Source organism: Taeniopygia guttata, chromosome 1A (assembly GCF_048771995.1).
Source record: "Taeniopygia guttata chromosome 1A, bTaeGut7.mat, whole genome shotgun sequence".
NCBI lineage: Eukaryota > Metazoa > Chordata > Aves > Passeriformes > Estrildidae > Taeniopygia > Taeniopygia guttata.
This window is the reverse complement of record NC_133025.1, coordinates 26,024,792-26,041,400: the sequence shown is the minus strand read 5'-3', so window position 1 is coordinate 26,041,400 and position 16,609 is coordinate 26,024,792. Positions and strand designations below refer to the sequence as shown.

The following is a 16,609-nucleotide window of genomic DNA, read 5'->3' as shown; positions in this document are numbered from 1 at the left end:
TACCCCTCAATCTACTATGTAAGAACTTGTTTGGCTTGCAAAACACATCATTTGGGCTATGCAAAACCTTGAACTGAAATCTATGATGATGGAGCACATGTCAGTGTCATGCAGGTGGAGAAAAAACTGATCCTTGAACGAGGTGAAGCTGTGTGCCTGTACTTGCCCAGCCCAAGGCCATTCCCTTGGAGCTAAACTGTTCCCTTGAACCTGTTGGTGTCTCCTGTGCCTTCTGCCTGGTCACCTTTGGTGTCCTTTGCCAGGCACAGGTGTCCAGCGTTCCTGCAGCACCTCCTGGCAGGGGGCCCAGCAGGTGGTTGTCCTTTTCCCTGTACACTGTAACTGCCAGCTGCAGTGACCTGTGTGGCTTCCAGCGCTGTTGCAGAGGTGACTCTTCGGCAGCCCTGCAGACATCCCTTGGGTTTGCAGACCTTTTTAACTGGAGAGGCCTGGGTCCTCGTCTTAAAATTATTTTGGTGTCAGGAGTTTTTTGGGTATGGATATCACACTGATTTTTTTTTTTTTTTTCTGGCTTGTACATCCGTTTTTTGATGGAGGACTTCCAGGAGACTCCTACAGAAAGGGAGCAATTCTGAGCAGCAGAACATGTCAGCTTAGGGTGGGAAATATGAGTCAAGAGAATAAATCACCTGTCTCCTGAGAAAGAAATATGTTTATGGGCAGTTTAAAGGGATTCAGAATTTTAGACATGGTATAGCTTCAGAAAGGATTTGTGGTTTTGAGCTGCAGTCCTGCCTGTCAGCTGCCTATCAGTACAGTGTGCTGTAACACTGCCTTCTGCCATGTCAGCAAGTAAAAAAAAGATCAAAAGAACTGTCAGCAAAGGAGTAGTTACACTACTCACCACCAGTTGATCAGAATTTAATCTTTGAACAGCTAAGGATGCCAGGCAAATTAGTCCACCACATTATACTGTCCCACTTGAATTCATAAAGTGTATGGGAGAACAGGGGAATAACCCTGCTTTTTCTAGTCTATGACTTTAAAACACTCATGACTGCAATACTGTAGATATGACTCTTCTGCATAGCAAACTGGTTACTCATAGCTGCAGTTGTAGATACTACTCTTCTGCCTAGCAAATGCATTTTAGACAAGCACTAAACCTGAGAGGTTTGGCACTAACCAAAAGATTAGTGAAATACTGATCATCAGTAACAACCCTCATTCTTCATGATGGGATATTATCATGATTCCAATATAATAAAAAAGAGCTGTGTATGTGCTGATTTCTGTTTTAGCACATCAATATCGCAAAGTGAGTATACTGAGCCAAGCTGAATTCTAAATATAGACTGAGAGGGGCAGTCTGTTTCACAGCTATCTTTATGGGTACTGCAGGACTTGACAGGTTCCTATGGGATTAAAAGTAGAGAGAGGAACTGAAGAACAAGTTTTCTTCACGTGATTTTCACTGGCTGATTTCTTCCATACTGGCACATTACCTGAATGTAATTATGTTGTAAGTAATGTTTTATTCTCATATTTTTTAACCTTTTATATTTCATTTACTTTTTTTTCTGTGAAGAATTCTCAATGTGTTCTCATTCTAAGGTTTTGTTTTTTTTCCCACAATGACTTAGGATGAAATTTAAAAGTTGCATTGGGGAAAAAAGTCTTTAGGCAAGGTTAAAGTACAAGATAAACTGAATCCAAGGTCCCAAAGTTTATATTGATTTGTTGGGAAAATAATCAATACTTTTGTCCAGTGACACATGTTTGTATCCTTTCTCCTTTGGCATGTCAATGGAATCAAACAAATTAGTATAAACTTTTTTGAATTAATAATGGTAATCTTCACTGTGTTTACATGTGCAAATACATAATAAGTGCAGAAACATAGAATTCATAATACTAATGAATCAAAGGTACTCACATTTATTGCAGCTCAAGTAGTTAAGAAGAGTGTTCCCTGAAGCTGCAGGGAGGTGTTAATCAAAATAGAGAAACAACTGCTCTTCTGAATCTAAAAATAACCAACAGCCTTTGTGCATGAAGCGGTAACTTTTGGCATGCAGTTCAAACACAGGGCTCCATAATGACTGTGTTGCCCGAGGATGTGCATGTGGGGAGACAGCAGAGCAGAGCCAGCTCTGGTGGGGACGTGGCTCACAGACTGTGCTGCCTAGTGCCATGTCATGCTCTAAAGGAAGGACCGTGAGCACAACCATCTGTCCTGAAGTTCCTGCTGCACACCTAAAAATCATAGACTAGGTAAGGTTAACCCCTATCATGCCAGCTTTTCTACATTTTCTTTGTACTTTGAAGCAACACTTCTGAACAGAGAAAAAAGTAAGTTGTAATCTTTTCTTATGGGCTGTTAAAAAGAAATATAAAGTATCCATACAGTCCTGCCAGTCTCTACTAGCAGGAGAACAAGCCTTGTTGTCAGGATTGCTTTCAGTGCTTAGTCTTCAGACTTACTGAGGTTGATTGAATGTCTACTTTGCAGTGTGCTCAGATCTGGGAGCATTATAGTGATCTTCTGCATTTGGTTTGATGAGGGAAGGAGTGAGGATTTTCTGCAAACAGTTCAAATTTTAGGTTTTTAATTTAAGGGTTTTATTAGGAATCTGGTCACACTCTGTTCTGTATTCCTTGGAGAGGAAGAAAAGGCTCAGAAACATGTCATGTCAAGAGGACAGTTAACCCATCTAGGATTCAGAAATCACCCTTAGGTTCTTAACACATGTCATCAAGGGAGGTTTGCATCCCACAAAGTGCTGATTTATGCTGGTAGATAAAATTGAACTTGGGAGCTTTATAAAATACTAAATGGGTAAGATGCATTGTACTCCAAATTTAAACTAACGTGTGAGGACTCCCTGCTTACATTCACTAGCAATAAAAACACATTTAGGCTGTGATTCTAAGGTGAGAAAGGAATATCTTAGAATAAAAGGGATATTACCTAGAGGAATATCTTTTTCTTTAATAATTACAAGGGGAATTTTCAGTGACAATTGTAGACAAACACGCCTACTTAGAGTATCTACATCTCCTTATGGCTAGAAGTGTAATTTGTTTCTAGAAGATAATTTTGCAATCAGAGCAGTGTAAAGAAAAGCAAAAGACAGGGAATAATGTGCAATACATAGAAGCTGCCTCCCTATATACTGCTTATTTTCTATATATAATCTTCTTTCAAAACTGTATTTATGTTAAGAATCGTTCACTGAATTCATGCACCCAGACTCTGCAGAGAAACTTTTTACTAATTAAACTTAATCTAGTGCCTTTTTTAAAGCAATGGGTACTAGTCTGAAGAAAAAGCTTTTAAAATTTGTGAAAAGTGTGACCACATTTTTCACAAATAATAGCTTCACAGTGATATTCTAAGGTGTATAAACAGACACATACTCTTGTTGCTTATCTCCTACATTCATACCTGCTTTCCCTGGTTTATCTCCCAATTACTTGATGCTGAAAGAAGAGAACCGAGTGACATCTTTCTGGAAGTGTTAGTGAAGTTTTGCTTTTCACTGTGGTCAGGATCTCACACCACGTCTTACCAAGTACTCATCAAATCAAAGGATAATATACTAAATATGTACCATTCAAATCAATGCTGGAGCCAGTCAAATTGTCACTTTCTCTCTTTCCCCATACACACACGTATGTGCACAAACACAATGTAAAAATGAAATGTTTTAATCATTGAAGATTTCCAAGAATGAACAAGTGCTATGTATTGAGTTGTCCCTGCCTTCAAGTAAGTGTGCTGGTCCAAATCTCTGTATTTTAAGGATCATTTCGGCTGCTCAGTATTTCCTTAGAACAGGATACCAACTGTTACAAGTTATTTCCCACAGCCGTGTATTAATTTACCTTTTAAATTATTGTTTCTTTTAGAGACAATGGAGAGACCTTCCTTGGAATTTAACATGCCTGATACTCCTGAAGAAGGAAAACTTTATGTAGTTGATTCCCTAAACAACCTAAACAAACTAAATGTTTGCCCAGCTGAATCCCAACTTTCACTAGGTATGTATGATAGGTGATCTGTGGATTTCTAAATATACAATCCATATTGTGTGTCACTGCTGTCAGCAGCCTAATAGGCCAACAGGTATGCCAAGCTGTACTGAAAAATGCGAGAAAAAGATTGAAAATGGCATAATTTAGGCAGATCAGATAATGATTTAGCTGTCCCTGCTGAGTATTTCCACTTTAGGTTCTTGAAAATCCTTGCATTTAGTTAGGGATTTACTTTGAAACCTGAACTTATCTTCCATTTCAGTTGGGATTTATGAGGTGATTTCTTGCAGGATAATGTCTCTAGTAATGCACTAGACTAAATGCACTAGACTAGTAATACACTGACTAAACAAATAGCATCACAGCTCTTCCCAAGCACTAAAATTCATACGTGCCAATAGAGGCACCTGAGAATTTCTGTTCATTCCTTTAAGACACATCTCCGAAGAATTCAAACTAGTTACCTGAAGTATCCTGTGAAACTTTTAAGCATTTTACTTTCTGGACATTCTTTACTCACAGTTTCAGTTATGGCTCCCACATTTTTACTGGTTGAGTAAGGCTTTTGCCTTTGATTTCTCACAGAAACAAGAATATTTTCACCCAGTGATAGCTACAATTTGAGTTCTTTGTGACCTGAAAATATCTTAAAACCTGGACCTCTTTAGCAGCATTCCACACAACAATATTGGAGTCTGCTTTTATTTCCTTTATTGTAATGGCAAATTTGAGTGAAGAAATGTATAGATCAACAACTATGTTGAAATGTGGCCATAATTTAATCATGCTTTTAATTATGGGTCTTAAATGTTTTCTCATTACTTCTGTTTCCAAGTCCCCTAGTTTTCCTAATCCAACTAACTAGAGTGGTGCTGGTTTCTGCATTTAATGTAAATATTTTAGACACAAAGTACTAATTCCTGATATGCAATTATCTTGATATTGTCACTTCTACACATAGAAAATAAGACAATGGCATAAATCAATTTTAAGAAACTCCTTTCAGTGTGACTGTTTTGCTTTCTTTTGCAATTTTATTGGACAATATTATTTACTTTTCAGGTAAATATACAAGATTCTGTGGAAACGTGATTCTCTGGAATAATCACATACATGCCCCTCCCTACATTTCAGCAGTAAAAAATGGTAGCTTAATAAGTATTTTATTCATAAATTTGTAAAATCCTTTGGTTCCTTCTAGGATTATTCTTTCAATGTAGCTTTTAAGCTTGGAGAGTCTGTAGATATCTCATCCTGTCAGCTAACTTACTCAGCAGAAGAAAACTCTGGTTCTCTAGCCAGAAAATCAGAGTCATGTCAAAAGCTGTTTAAAATGCATATGCTGTTTGGTTCCTTCAGTAGGAGCCATGCAGTAATTTCACGTTTTAGATGATGAAATGTTCCCACTGCTTGCAGTTTGACAAGAATGTGTGCTCACCAATTCCTCACAGCACTGCAGCCTGGCATGTTCAGCCTGATGGAATAGTAAGAAGCATTCATTAGGCAGAGTGAGCTCAGACCGCTTTTGAGACCACTACTGATAACTTAGGATGCTTGGCAGGCAGCAGAAGCAGGCCCTGCCTATCCTTATTATTCTGATTAGAAAGCAATATTGGTGCAGACATTTATTATGTGGTGAATTTGTTATGAATGCTAAGGGAATAAGAATAGAGCCTCAAAGGAGAAATATGAAAATATTTCAGCTTAATCATGGACAAGAATGTGTTAAACACAAAATAAATAAAAACAGAGATATTCCCAGAGATCTACCAGCTCAGTAATTGCTCAACCCTCGGTAAGGTCATTATTAAAGTTCTGTGATGGCATATGCAGCCATTCCTCAGCTTTATCACTAGAGGCTCAGTTAAAAGACCTCAGAGATTTCCACCAGCTAAAACAAGAACATGACCTAGAAATACATTTTTCACAGATGCACACATTACTCTCCCTTTCAGAATGGCAAGAGAGCAATTACAGAAGGATAAATTACAGTAATTTGCATGTAATTTTAGTATGCATGAGACTGACACCAAAGTGAAATTACATTAGCTTTCTCCTCCCTCCAAAATAGAAAATAAACCCAAATCTTTGTAAGTTATTACAGTAGTATACAAACTTAAGATTAAACAAATCTGGCTCAAGTGTAAATTTTTTACATTCACATTAATTTCCTCATGGTATCCACTTGACTTGTTATCTTTGGGGCTTGCTGCCACCTCACAGTGATTGCAACTGTTTCTATGAGAGAAACTGCTGAATTTCCCTATATATGCAACACATTCTTTAAAAAGCAATGAACTGGCTTGCTGAGCTGATTCAAGGTCAGCATTGCAAGTGCCATTCCTTTTCCCCCTCATTCCTCATGTGCTTAAAGGGCAACACCTGTATTCTCTGTGAGAGTCTGTTTCATTCTTGACAATTGGCAGGATAGGTGCCTCTATTTTTACTGGAATGAAACCAACAAATCCTAAAGATGAAGAAGAATATTGAAAACATTTGCTTTAAGATAAAACAGTCAAGATCTAAATTAATTCTATCCAATATTAGGGGCTTAACTGAGGTGTTTACTTTGGGAGATTATTCATCCCAGTGATACTTCTCATTAAACAGAAAAATAAATGTATCTAGAGGACGAATATGTATGATGAACTGGTACACTGGTTTTCAATATGAATTTTGCTTTCTTCACTTTTGAAAAGGTTAAATTCAATCAAGCCCTTACCAATCTGCCTGATGAAACTTCATTGCAACCTTTGTACAGGTAAAACAATTGTAAAACTCTGAACCATAAAACAGGTCAGCTTCAACAAAACACTGTATTTCAACACAGAAATGTTTTTGTTGAGCATGTTCTAACAGCTATAACAGATTTATAATTTTTTATATTTTCAAATTTCAAATTCAAATTGAGTTCATAAAGTTGATTTCTTTCCCTTTCATGAAATAGCACAGGAAATAAAATCTGTTGGCCAAATACACGATGTATTCTCATAATTTCATGATACCAGAAGCATTTTGTCATGCTTATCCTAACCAGCTTTAAAAAACTGTATCACCAAATGATTTGTCATCTCTTAACAGATGAGGAAGAGAACACTGGTGGTACTGGAGAAAGTATGGCAGGGAGCAATGCAAGAAACCAGTTTTTGTTCTTCATCACCTTTATTCTTACTTTGACCATCAGTTTGGCGCTTGTTTCATTTGTAATATTCTTAATATGTAAGTAATCCAAAGAGCAGTTCTTAAAAATGTAGGGCCAATTGGAAAAAGAACTTTGCTGTAATGTGTCATGCTACCTTGTAACATGCTACTCCTGTATTTGCATGGTCAAAGGCTTTCAGCTGGTTCTGGGCAGTGGGTTGTGGTCCTGGGGACAGAAGCACAGGCAAACAACACTTTCTCAGGACTAAAAGGCACAATAGTATTCTTAGTGCTAAGGATTTGTGAGCTTCAACACCCATGAAGAATTTCTCTCAGCAGCATTATACTGTGTTGCTAAAAATGCTGACTAGAAATGAAATTAAAACTTAAAGGTAATTGTATGGCAGTGAGATACTTTGGCAATGTGCCTTCCATTCCTTTCCAGGTAAAACTCAGTATTGGTGTCATTCCACTGAAATCAGAGTTCCATCCAGGCTAACACTTAAATCAGGCTACCTGAAGGAAGACCTGACCCTTTGTCATCAAAGTACTGACTGGAAATTGATTTAGAACTAAGAAAGTCTTAAGCATAAGAAAAAGAATTAGACATTCATCAGGATTTGCATGTAGCATTGAATCTACAGACACAATTACTGTTCAGTCTTTAGGACTGATCAGGCAGGCTTAGCTGCAGACATGGCTGGTTAATGGAAACCTTGTTATCTTGGGGTTTTTTGAGCTAATGATATTGAATAGAATCTGAAGTGCATTATTTCAATTTACAAGAATATTTTGGAAGAATTGAAACCCATATGAAATCAAGATTTCTTATATCCTGTAGTAGGGAATTTGCTGAAATATAGCGAAAACCCTGATTTTTCTTTTAAACCAGAAAATCCTAACCCTTCACTATATTTTCTTACAGGCATTCAAAGAAATATCAGACAAGTAAAGAACATAAAGTGTGTTTTAAGTAACATGATTGTAAAATCCTAAGTGAAATACCTCATACTTGAATTTCAGATTTATTTAACATGGAGCTGCTAGAAGTAGAGCCTTGGTATAGAAAAATTGGTATTGTGTTGCTCTAGTGGAAAAATTATAAACTAAAGTGAAAAAAATTCTTACAAGAATTAAAGCAGTTTGCTTGGGCTCAGGTTGGTGGAGACCTGGGCTTTTGAAACTGATTTCCAGTGGTGTTTCAGCTTATGTTACAATGTTTTATTAGATACATATAGATATAGTGTGTTCTATAATCTGAGGTGTTTGCAGAACACATGCATAGATTCATTTAGCATTGCTACTGTTAAGCTTCAAAACCCATGGGTAATTTTTTTAATTTCAGAAGGCCAAAATAAAAATAGCTCTAAAAGTGCATATTGGTGTGCTAGAGGAGGCAAAAATGTCAGTATTTCACAAGAATTTTTCTTTTCTTTAAAACAAAATATATGCACATGCCACAAATTGGATCTTGAAGCTCCTAAATAAGACATTTCCTTGTTGACACTAATGGTTATGCTCCTGAAAACTGCAAAAATTATCTGAGCCATATATGATTTTATTACTCTGCACTAAATTAAAAAAAAAAAATCAAGCAAATAAGCAAAAAAAGAGTGTAGTGGGCAGGTAAACCCACCAGATGTATAACTTCTTATTATTAGGTTCTGCAGTTGTTTACCTGTTTAATATTTTTAGTCATCATTATTCCTCACAGGAATACAAGTGAGGGTAATGATGCTCTTGACTTACATGTCACCAATTTAACGTGGTACATTCTCCTTTTCAAGTTCAAACTAGAAATGAGTTGGACCAAATATCAAGCAGACTACTATCTGAAAAGAAGAACATAGAAGAGCTGAAGAAACTTAACAATATTATATTAAAGCATCTGAATCAATCCAGAATTAAGGAATAGCCTTCTGATCTTCATGATTACCTCTTTACCCATACTGAGCTCAAAGTCCTTGGACAATAAATCTTCTCTGGAAAGAAATTCAGCATATTCATAACTCAGACATGCTCACATATGGCACACAGGTTGCTGAAACATGGTTGCTGAAACATTGCTGGAAAAGCCAGCTGAATGAAAAATATTAACAATTAGTATTTTTCCCTGTTTTATGTGGATATAGATTTGTAATACTAAGCCCACAGGATTCACAATAAACAATGGATTGTCAGTTTGAGGCAAGATTTCCAGATTCCCTGTGCATTGTAAATCGCCGGAGAAAGGGCCTAGTTTTATTTTAAATGTAAGTGAATGATCACAGAAAATCACGAGTTCTATTCACATGATTCCAGCATGACCTTGTTCACTTAATCATTCTTCTGTTACCTTTGTACAAGCTTTCTGTTTCTTTCTATTACTATTTGTATTTAAGGATAACTTCAGATTTCATAACTTATAAATAAATCCATTTCTGCTCTAGAGTTTTGTGGTTTTCCCTTCTGCGCATCTAAATATATTGATATGCCACTATTTTTGAGAAAAAAAGCACTCAAACTTGAATAACAAAAAACCCTTTCATAAGATGCCATAATCAGTCCACATTTGTATTGACAGAATGAGTATCCTCTTGCCTTACACTGAAAATGTGTTTAGAGGACTGAGTCTGGTAATGTCACAGCATCATCACAGCCACTCTATCTCATAGCAATGCCAAAACACTGTACTCACAATTTGCAGGTGCAGCCCAAGTGTTTTTATGAAGTGATAGGGGAAAATACTACAAGTTCTTGTACTCCTCCCTGTAGTTTCTGCTGGTCACCGTCAGAGAAGGACCAGATGAAATATGGTCAGAACCTTCATGGTTTTAATGTCGTGCGGTATCTCAGAGGCTAAAAAGAGCTTAAACTTATCATTCTCATCCAATTCTTTCTTATATCTTTTGGACAGTTTTACAAAAAAAGTCATCAAAGTCAACAGCTAACATTTCAGTCTTCAGAGTTCATTATAGTCCTTTCTGTGATGACTACTTCATTGTCTGCAACAAATGGAAGAACTAAGTCCAGGAGGATTTCTTGGTATCATTTTACTTGAATTTGCCCACCAATTCTATTCCTGCTATTATGGGTTTTTTCCTTTACACTTAGGTTTTACATCACCTTTCTATTTCCTGATTTTTATTTTCCTGATGTATCAAGTTAAGTCAAGTTATTCACATGAAAATGGTGAAGATTGATTTCAAGAGTTTATTACTCCTGCTGTTATTTCCCAGCTGCAATTTTAGTTATCTCCTCTGGACATCACAAGTAGTTTTTACAAAGGTGACTCTAATACAACTATCAGAGTGAAAAAATAAGTGTAAGGAAAGGAATGCTGAAAGTCTAACCCAAACATCTTTCTGTAAATGCTGTTAAATGATAAAAGGTATCTAAAGACTAAAATTGTGACACTTGCAGTGTTTTTTCTCTGTTCTTCTCTGAGCTGTCACCTGATTTTAGTGACAGTATTAATTTCTCACCTCTCCCACTCCCATTGTAGCTACTGTAACTGCTCTCCAGCTCTGCCTTGCATTGACACACATCCATACTTGTGAGCCAGGGAGAAACACTAGTATTTGGCACTCAGTGTATCTCAAATGTGGAATTGTCACATCCCTCATTGCAGCAGCAGTTATCAGAGCAGTGGTCCCCTAAAACTGATACCAAGAGCCCATAGACATTTTTTTTTTTTTCTGGCAGGAAATTGTAAAAAAAAAAGTGTGGTAGAGCAACAGTCTCCAAAGGTTAGATTAGAATGTTGTTTAATTCCATGGTTTCATCCTGCAAGATGTGTGTGACCTCAACTGCCCCAGACTTATGACCAGCTGAGTCATAATAATGTATAGGCGTGCTCAGGATCATACAGGACTGAAGCTTCAAATGATACTTTTAATATTTAATTGCTTCTTCACTTGCAGTGATCAGCAATTAAGATCAGTGACTGAAGAGGTGCAAAGGTCAAATGCTGATCCTGCTAGTGCTGCTAAAACACACCTAATGTTGGGAGATACTTGCAGACACAGAGGGTGTGGGGCAGCAGTGATTAAGGCTGCCTCTGGCTTCTCAGCTCAAGTTAACAATAGTTAATATCCATTTACTGTCAGAACTGCTTCTATATGATGTCAGAGCAAGGGCTGAGAGCAGAGTACCACAATCCCTCTATCAACACTTTCTAGAGGAACCCCTACAATGTTCTTTAGGGGAACTTTTCTGTCTAATCTACTGACAGTTGAGTAGTCCTGAAAGCCAATACTTGACTCAAAACCTCCTATAAACTTGACTCTGCAGTGAATTTCAGCTCAGTTCATAGGCCCATAACCTTATCTCAAATAAACAGCTAAGTAAACTCCAAGCTCCAGCTGCATGTGACGTAACCTCTGTGCTGTATATGGATGTTTCAATATCTCCAGCAGACGTAGGATAAGATCTGTTCCTGTATAGCTGCACATCTCAAGGGCCTTTGCAATGTCTGGTGTTACAACCAGAGGAAGATGATCTGACAGCTTCATCTTACGTAGTCACAGCTGTTCTTGGTAGTACTGCTTCTTCCCTTTTTATCTTACTTGCAGGCTGTAGAGGTACATATCCAAAGTAATTAATTCACCTTTCAGTAATTCCACTGTAAATGAAAAGAGTGCACAGAGGGTTCAGATAGATTTCACAACCCTCACCTGCTGCAAGTACTATCATTGCTGAAACAACAACATGGTTTCAGGAAATTTTCTGCTGAATAAACCTGGACATTGCTAGAAAAATGCTGGTAAGCAAAGAAGAAAAGATGGAATATTTAACCAATAGTATACCTCCACCTCCCAATCAAAGGCATCATCGTGCCAATCATCATGCTGAATCTTTAGGTTGTTAGGTAATATCAGTAGAAAAAATACTTTCTTGCCTCAGTTAGCTTGCTGATAAATTCACTCCTTTGTTCCAGGTATACACATCAGCCCTTGTTCTTGTTAGCCTCAAACCATCAGACAGCATCTGAGTAGAGAACAGTATCTGACAGTATCTGTGGGGAGAATATGCATTACTAAATACTAGAGGGTCAGCTGGGGCAAGCATTTGCTTGCCTTGCTTGGGGTCATGTTACCTTGAGAACATCAGCTTGTACTTGGCCTTGTGCTGCTCTAGAAAGAAACAGCTCAAGCTCAATATCTGCAAACAGCATGTGAGGACTGAGGGTAAAACATCCTTTACACACACCTGTCCATGTCAAGAGTTACATAAATCTGAACTGTGGGCACCTTCAACTCAAAATAAGGCACAGATAATAAGAGGGATTCCAAGAGACAATCAAATCCATCCCTCTGCCTGACAGAAGCATTCAATTTACTCCAACAATTCCTAACAGAAGCTTGTCTATTCACATTGTAAAATATCCAGATAATGGACTGCCACGGGCCTCCCCTTCTAATGTTCAACTAAAAGAATATGGTTAAATCTATTTTTCCTGAAGTCTAATTAAAATTTTCCCTGCTGAAATTTAAGCCCATTATCAACTGACCAATTCCTTGTGAACATGAAAAGTTGTTTGCACCTTCCATTGTTTCATTTATTTTATATTATACTAAATGCAAATCAATGGTTAAAACCTTAAGAAAGCTTTTTTGCCCCCTGAGATACCTGGAATTTTAATCTACCATTTATTCTTAAAGTACAGTATGAGTTCAGTTCATGTGCTTTGTTCACTGGTAACAATACAAAGTGGAACAAAAGTTATAAAAAACAATAACGATGATGTGCAAACTCTGAATGTGGAAAAAGAGAAAATACCAGAAGTGGCAAAAGGATTGTCACAAGTTTGTTAGACCACACGCTCTCGAAGGTGATGTGTTTTGTGTGGCACACAATACAAACTGTTCAGGAATCCTAAATGTGGTCAAGGTATTTGAAAAATGAACAGAGTGGAATAGTGTTGAACAAAGACAAGAACTATTGTCAGAACACGAAGTGTATGAAGAACAAAATCCCACTTCATCTGGTTTTGAAGTCTTTGAAGATAAAATATTTACTTTTGTTTTATCAAAGCATAGTCATGTAAAATTACACAACACTGCCTGCAAATATGAATACCAGGTCCAAAATTCCAAGTTTTCTTATTAATTTCACCCTGCCTCACTGGGGTTTTTGTTCTTGAGATACAAAACCTACCCCATTGGAATGGTAGCAAAGCTCCATGACAACTTTACTGTTTTAAAAAGATCTATTTTGACAGACAAAAATGCAACTAGTTCTAATTAGAACTCAGATTATTAAAACATTTGATAAAACAAATGCCAAGTAGTAACTAAAAATAGATTTATGCTTTGACTAGTAACTGAAAATCATTTGTCTGAGAAGATGTTTATCTTGGTCTTATAGGCTGCAAGTATAATTATCTTGGAGATGTTGGTGAATAATGAAAGTTGGATCAAAACCTTAGATCTCAGCCCAGTGCTACTGGGATTAAGGGGATTGTTCTTTTCAATTAAGAAAAAAAAGCACATTCAGTCCATTACATGTTACAGTTCTTATTTTCCTGACAGATTAACAAGAATAATAAGATTTAAAGAGAGGGATGGAGGGGGTGAGTGTACTGTCACTTCCTCTGGGATACATAAGAAATAATAACACAAAAGCCAAAGAACTTAGTCCTATTCAAGAAACCAATGAATCTTAGAATTTAAGAAAAGGCTTTTATAGACTCTGTTTCCGATTCTTTCTCTGGTTTCTGGGCCACACTTCAGCAATTGAAATGCTGTCCACGATTCACTGATGAACCAGCAAAACCCCTGAATGGTAGTGAGAACCTTCTAGTAGAAACAGCCACAGCACAGTGCTGCTGCTAATTTGTCACTGTGAGGCAAACCACATTACACACAAGGGTGAAAGGACAATTTAAAAATCGATTGCCTGCAAATTTAAATATATATTAATAATTATGGGTTTGCTTTTTAGCTCTGCACTGCTCATTTAATCTTAATATCTTCTTCATCACATTACTGACTTTGGAAAACAGTGTCTGTCTGCAAGGTGACACAAAATGCTGAAACTCCCAGACACCCTTTACTCCTCAGCAAAAGCTCATGGATAATTCATTAACTTCTCATTTTTAAGGTGGATTTTTAGGTTGTTTTGTTTTGTTTTTGGTGGGTTTTGTTGCTTATTTATTTATTTATTTTAAGCTTGAGCTGTTATTTTGGTCTGCAATAGCTTTTAGGTTGCACTTCTTGCATGGATGTGATGAATCAATGCTCCAGCTGCCTGAGGTCGTAGTGTTTAGGAGCTGCCTTGAGACTACATTCAGCTTCATGAAAAAATCTGCAGCAGGAGGATTCCCAGCTATGGGCACCGAGTCAGCTCGCTGAAGTGCATGAGGAGTGAATGAAATCCAGGGAACTGATTCAGCATCTATAAATAAATACTGATGGACTCACTTAAGGTCTTCTCCTCGAGGAAGGGTGGTACTGACAACACATCGAGATAAACTGATAAAAGAGGAAAACCTCCGGAATTTGAAACCTATTCCCTAACGCTGTTCACATTTTTTGTGTCTCTCACAAGAAGCAGCCTCCAGCCTGGCAGATGCTTCGGTCCTTTGTCCATCGGGCAGCTGCAGCGGTGCGGAGCGGGCGGCGGGCGCTGCCCGCGGCCATTCCCGTCGGGAAGCGGCCGCTTTCCGACCCCCGGCAGCAGCGATCCCTGGCGGACGGGGGAGCCCCGGGGATACCGAGGCACCGCCTCGGCAGCATCTCGGCACCACCTGGCAAGGGCGGTGCGCCTGGGCGGGGAGGGGCGCGGCGGGCGGCGGGCGGAGGTCGCGGAGCGGGGCCGCGGTGAGCGCCCGGCCCGAAGGGCGCTGCTCGGGGTCAGTGCGCGGGCTGAGGGCCCCGCTGCTTCCGTGGCTCTCGCCTTTTTAACTCTTCCCTTCCCCCAGCTCCCCGCCGCCAGCACTAATGCCTTTTTGATGAATTTTGAGATGCCTATTGCTGTTTGATGGAAGTTGTCGAGTCACGTACTCACCAGGCTTGCAGATGGAGAAAGAGCAAGAAGGCTCGGCAAAAGTGCAGCTGGTGAAAAACATTACCTTGAAGAGAGAGAAATATGATCTAGTACACGTGCTATACGTACCATAAACATGCACTAGTGTCAGTATGCCTTTCAGTATCTGCAATGCAATCTCTGCTGACTCCATTACCCGTGGCCTGCGAAGCTGCTCTGTTGTGGACCACAGCGATGCACCCAGGGGGTCATGATCAAATCAAGTCTAAAAAGGAATCAAACAAGTATGTGACCCTTGAAAACATGCCCAAGCCTTTCAGCATACCCCTTCACATGAAGGAGGGAAGGAAGGAAAGGAAGCAAGCAAGAAAGAAAGCAGGCAGGTGAGGCTGGAAGATGAAACTGGGCAGAGGAATCGTATCTGCCGATCCTGGAAAACGTGAACCTCTCACATATCTGCTTTGGTCATGTATGGGGCACAGCTGGGGTAGGGACTGTCATAGGAGAAACCCCATCCCACCTTGGAGGTGGGGAATGGGCATTACTGGGGCAGTGAAGCCTGCTGTGTGCATGGGGAAGGTCTGTGCTGGCCCCTGTGGGTATGTGCAAGGCAGCCCTGTCTGGGGGCAGACAAAGCAGGAGCCCTGTGCTCAGCATGTGGCATTGGCTAGGCCTGGGAGCTGGGGTTATGTCTTCTGAGAGGTGGTTAACTTGGATCTGCACTAGTCTATTCAGCATCATTTTTTCCTTCTTTAGATTTGTGATAAAATGACATTTTGCCAGTGACTGGAATGGCCACTCACATGCTGATGAAGAATGTACTGCTAAGCCTGTTGCACAATCATAGAGACACACACTTTGGCACATGCATTTAAGGCAGATGCATTAATTTGGAGGAGATGTAGGCCCTCTGGAAAAGTATCATAATACAAGGGGCAATTTTATATCCATGATCTATTTACTCATTTTGAGATGCAGAATTTCTTATGCCGCTTCAAGAACCCTTCCCAGTATACTATAGGGCTAGTAATGATGAAACCAATTCCTTCAATAAATGTCCTCCATTGGAGGACAAATGTCCTTTATGCACCCTTGCAACATTTCCCTTTCTGTAAGAATCGGGGATTTGTGGTTTGAATTTCTGTCATCCTACTGAAGTAGCCGCACTACTTGTCTCAATATGATCGTATTATACAATACTTGCCATCCCAAATTAGCCAACAATCTGCCTCTTTCTGCTCTTGAAAGGAGAAGTTAAACACTACAGAGTGAACTGAGTCTGTTCGAAATGGGCCAGACCTCTCATTTCTGAGAGATTGATGTCTCCTCTGTATTCAGATTTCCTCCTAGGGGGCCTCTGGTCTGGGCTCAGCCCTCACTGGATCACTGCCATCTGACTGATTTCTTTGTTCTGAGCAATTCAAACCTGTTGTGGATTAAAATATTTCAAGACAAACTCTTGCTTGTCTCCTTAAAGCTGTCATCCTAGAATATAAGGAAT

General features: G+C 38.9%; 1 protein-coding gene across 1 annotated transcript; it reads left to right on the top strand.

The window, feature by feature from the left end:
- The first annotated feature begins 577 nt into the window (after window positions 1-577).
- Window positions 578-9,568, top strand: LSMEM1 (leucine rich single-pass membrane protein 1). Its single transcript, XM_041711374.2, has 4 exons — window positions 578-1,483; window positions 3,874-4,005; window positions 7,081-7,218; window positions 8,928-9,568. Exons 2-4 carry the CDS (start codon window positions 3,879-3,881, stop codon window positions 9,053-9,055), a joined length of 393 nt encoding a protein of 130 aa, XP_041567308.2. The 5' UTR covers window positions 578-1,483; window positions 3,874-3,878; the 3' UTR covers window positions 9,056-9,568.
- Window positions 9,569-16,609: the final 7,041 nt, after the last annotated feature.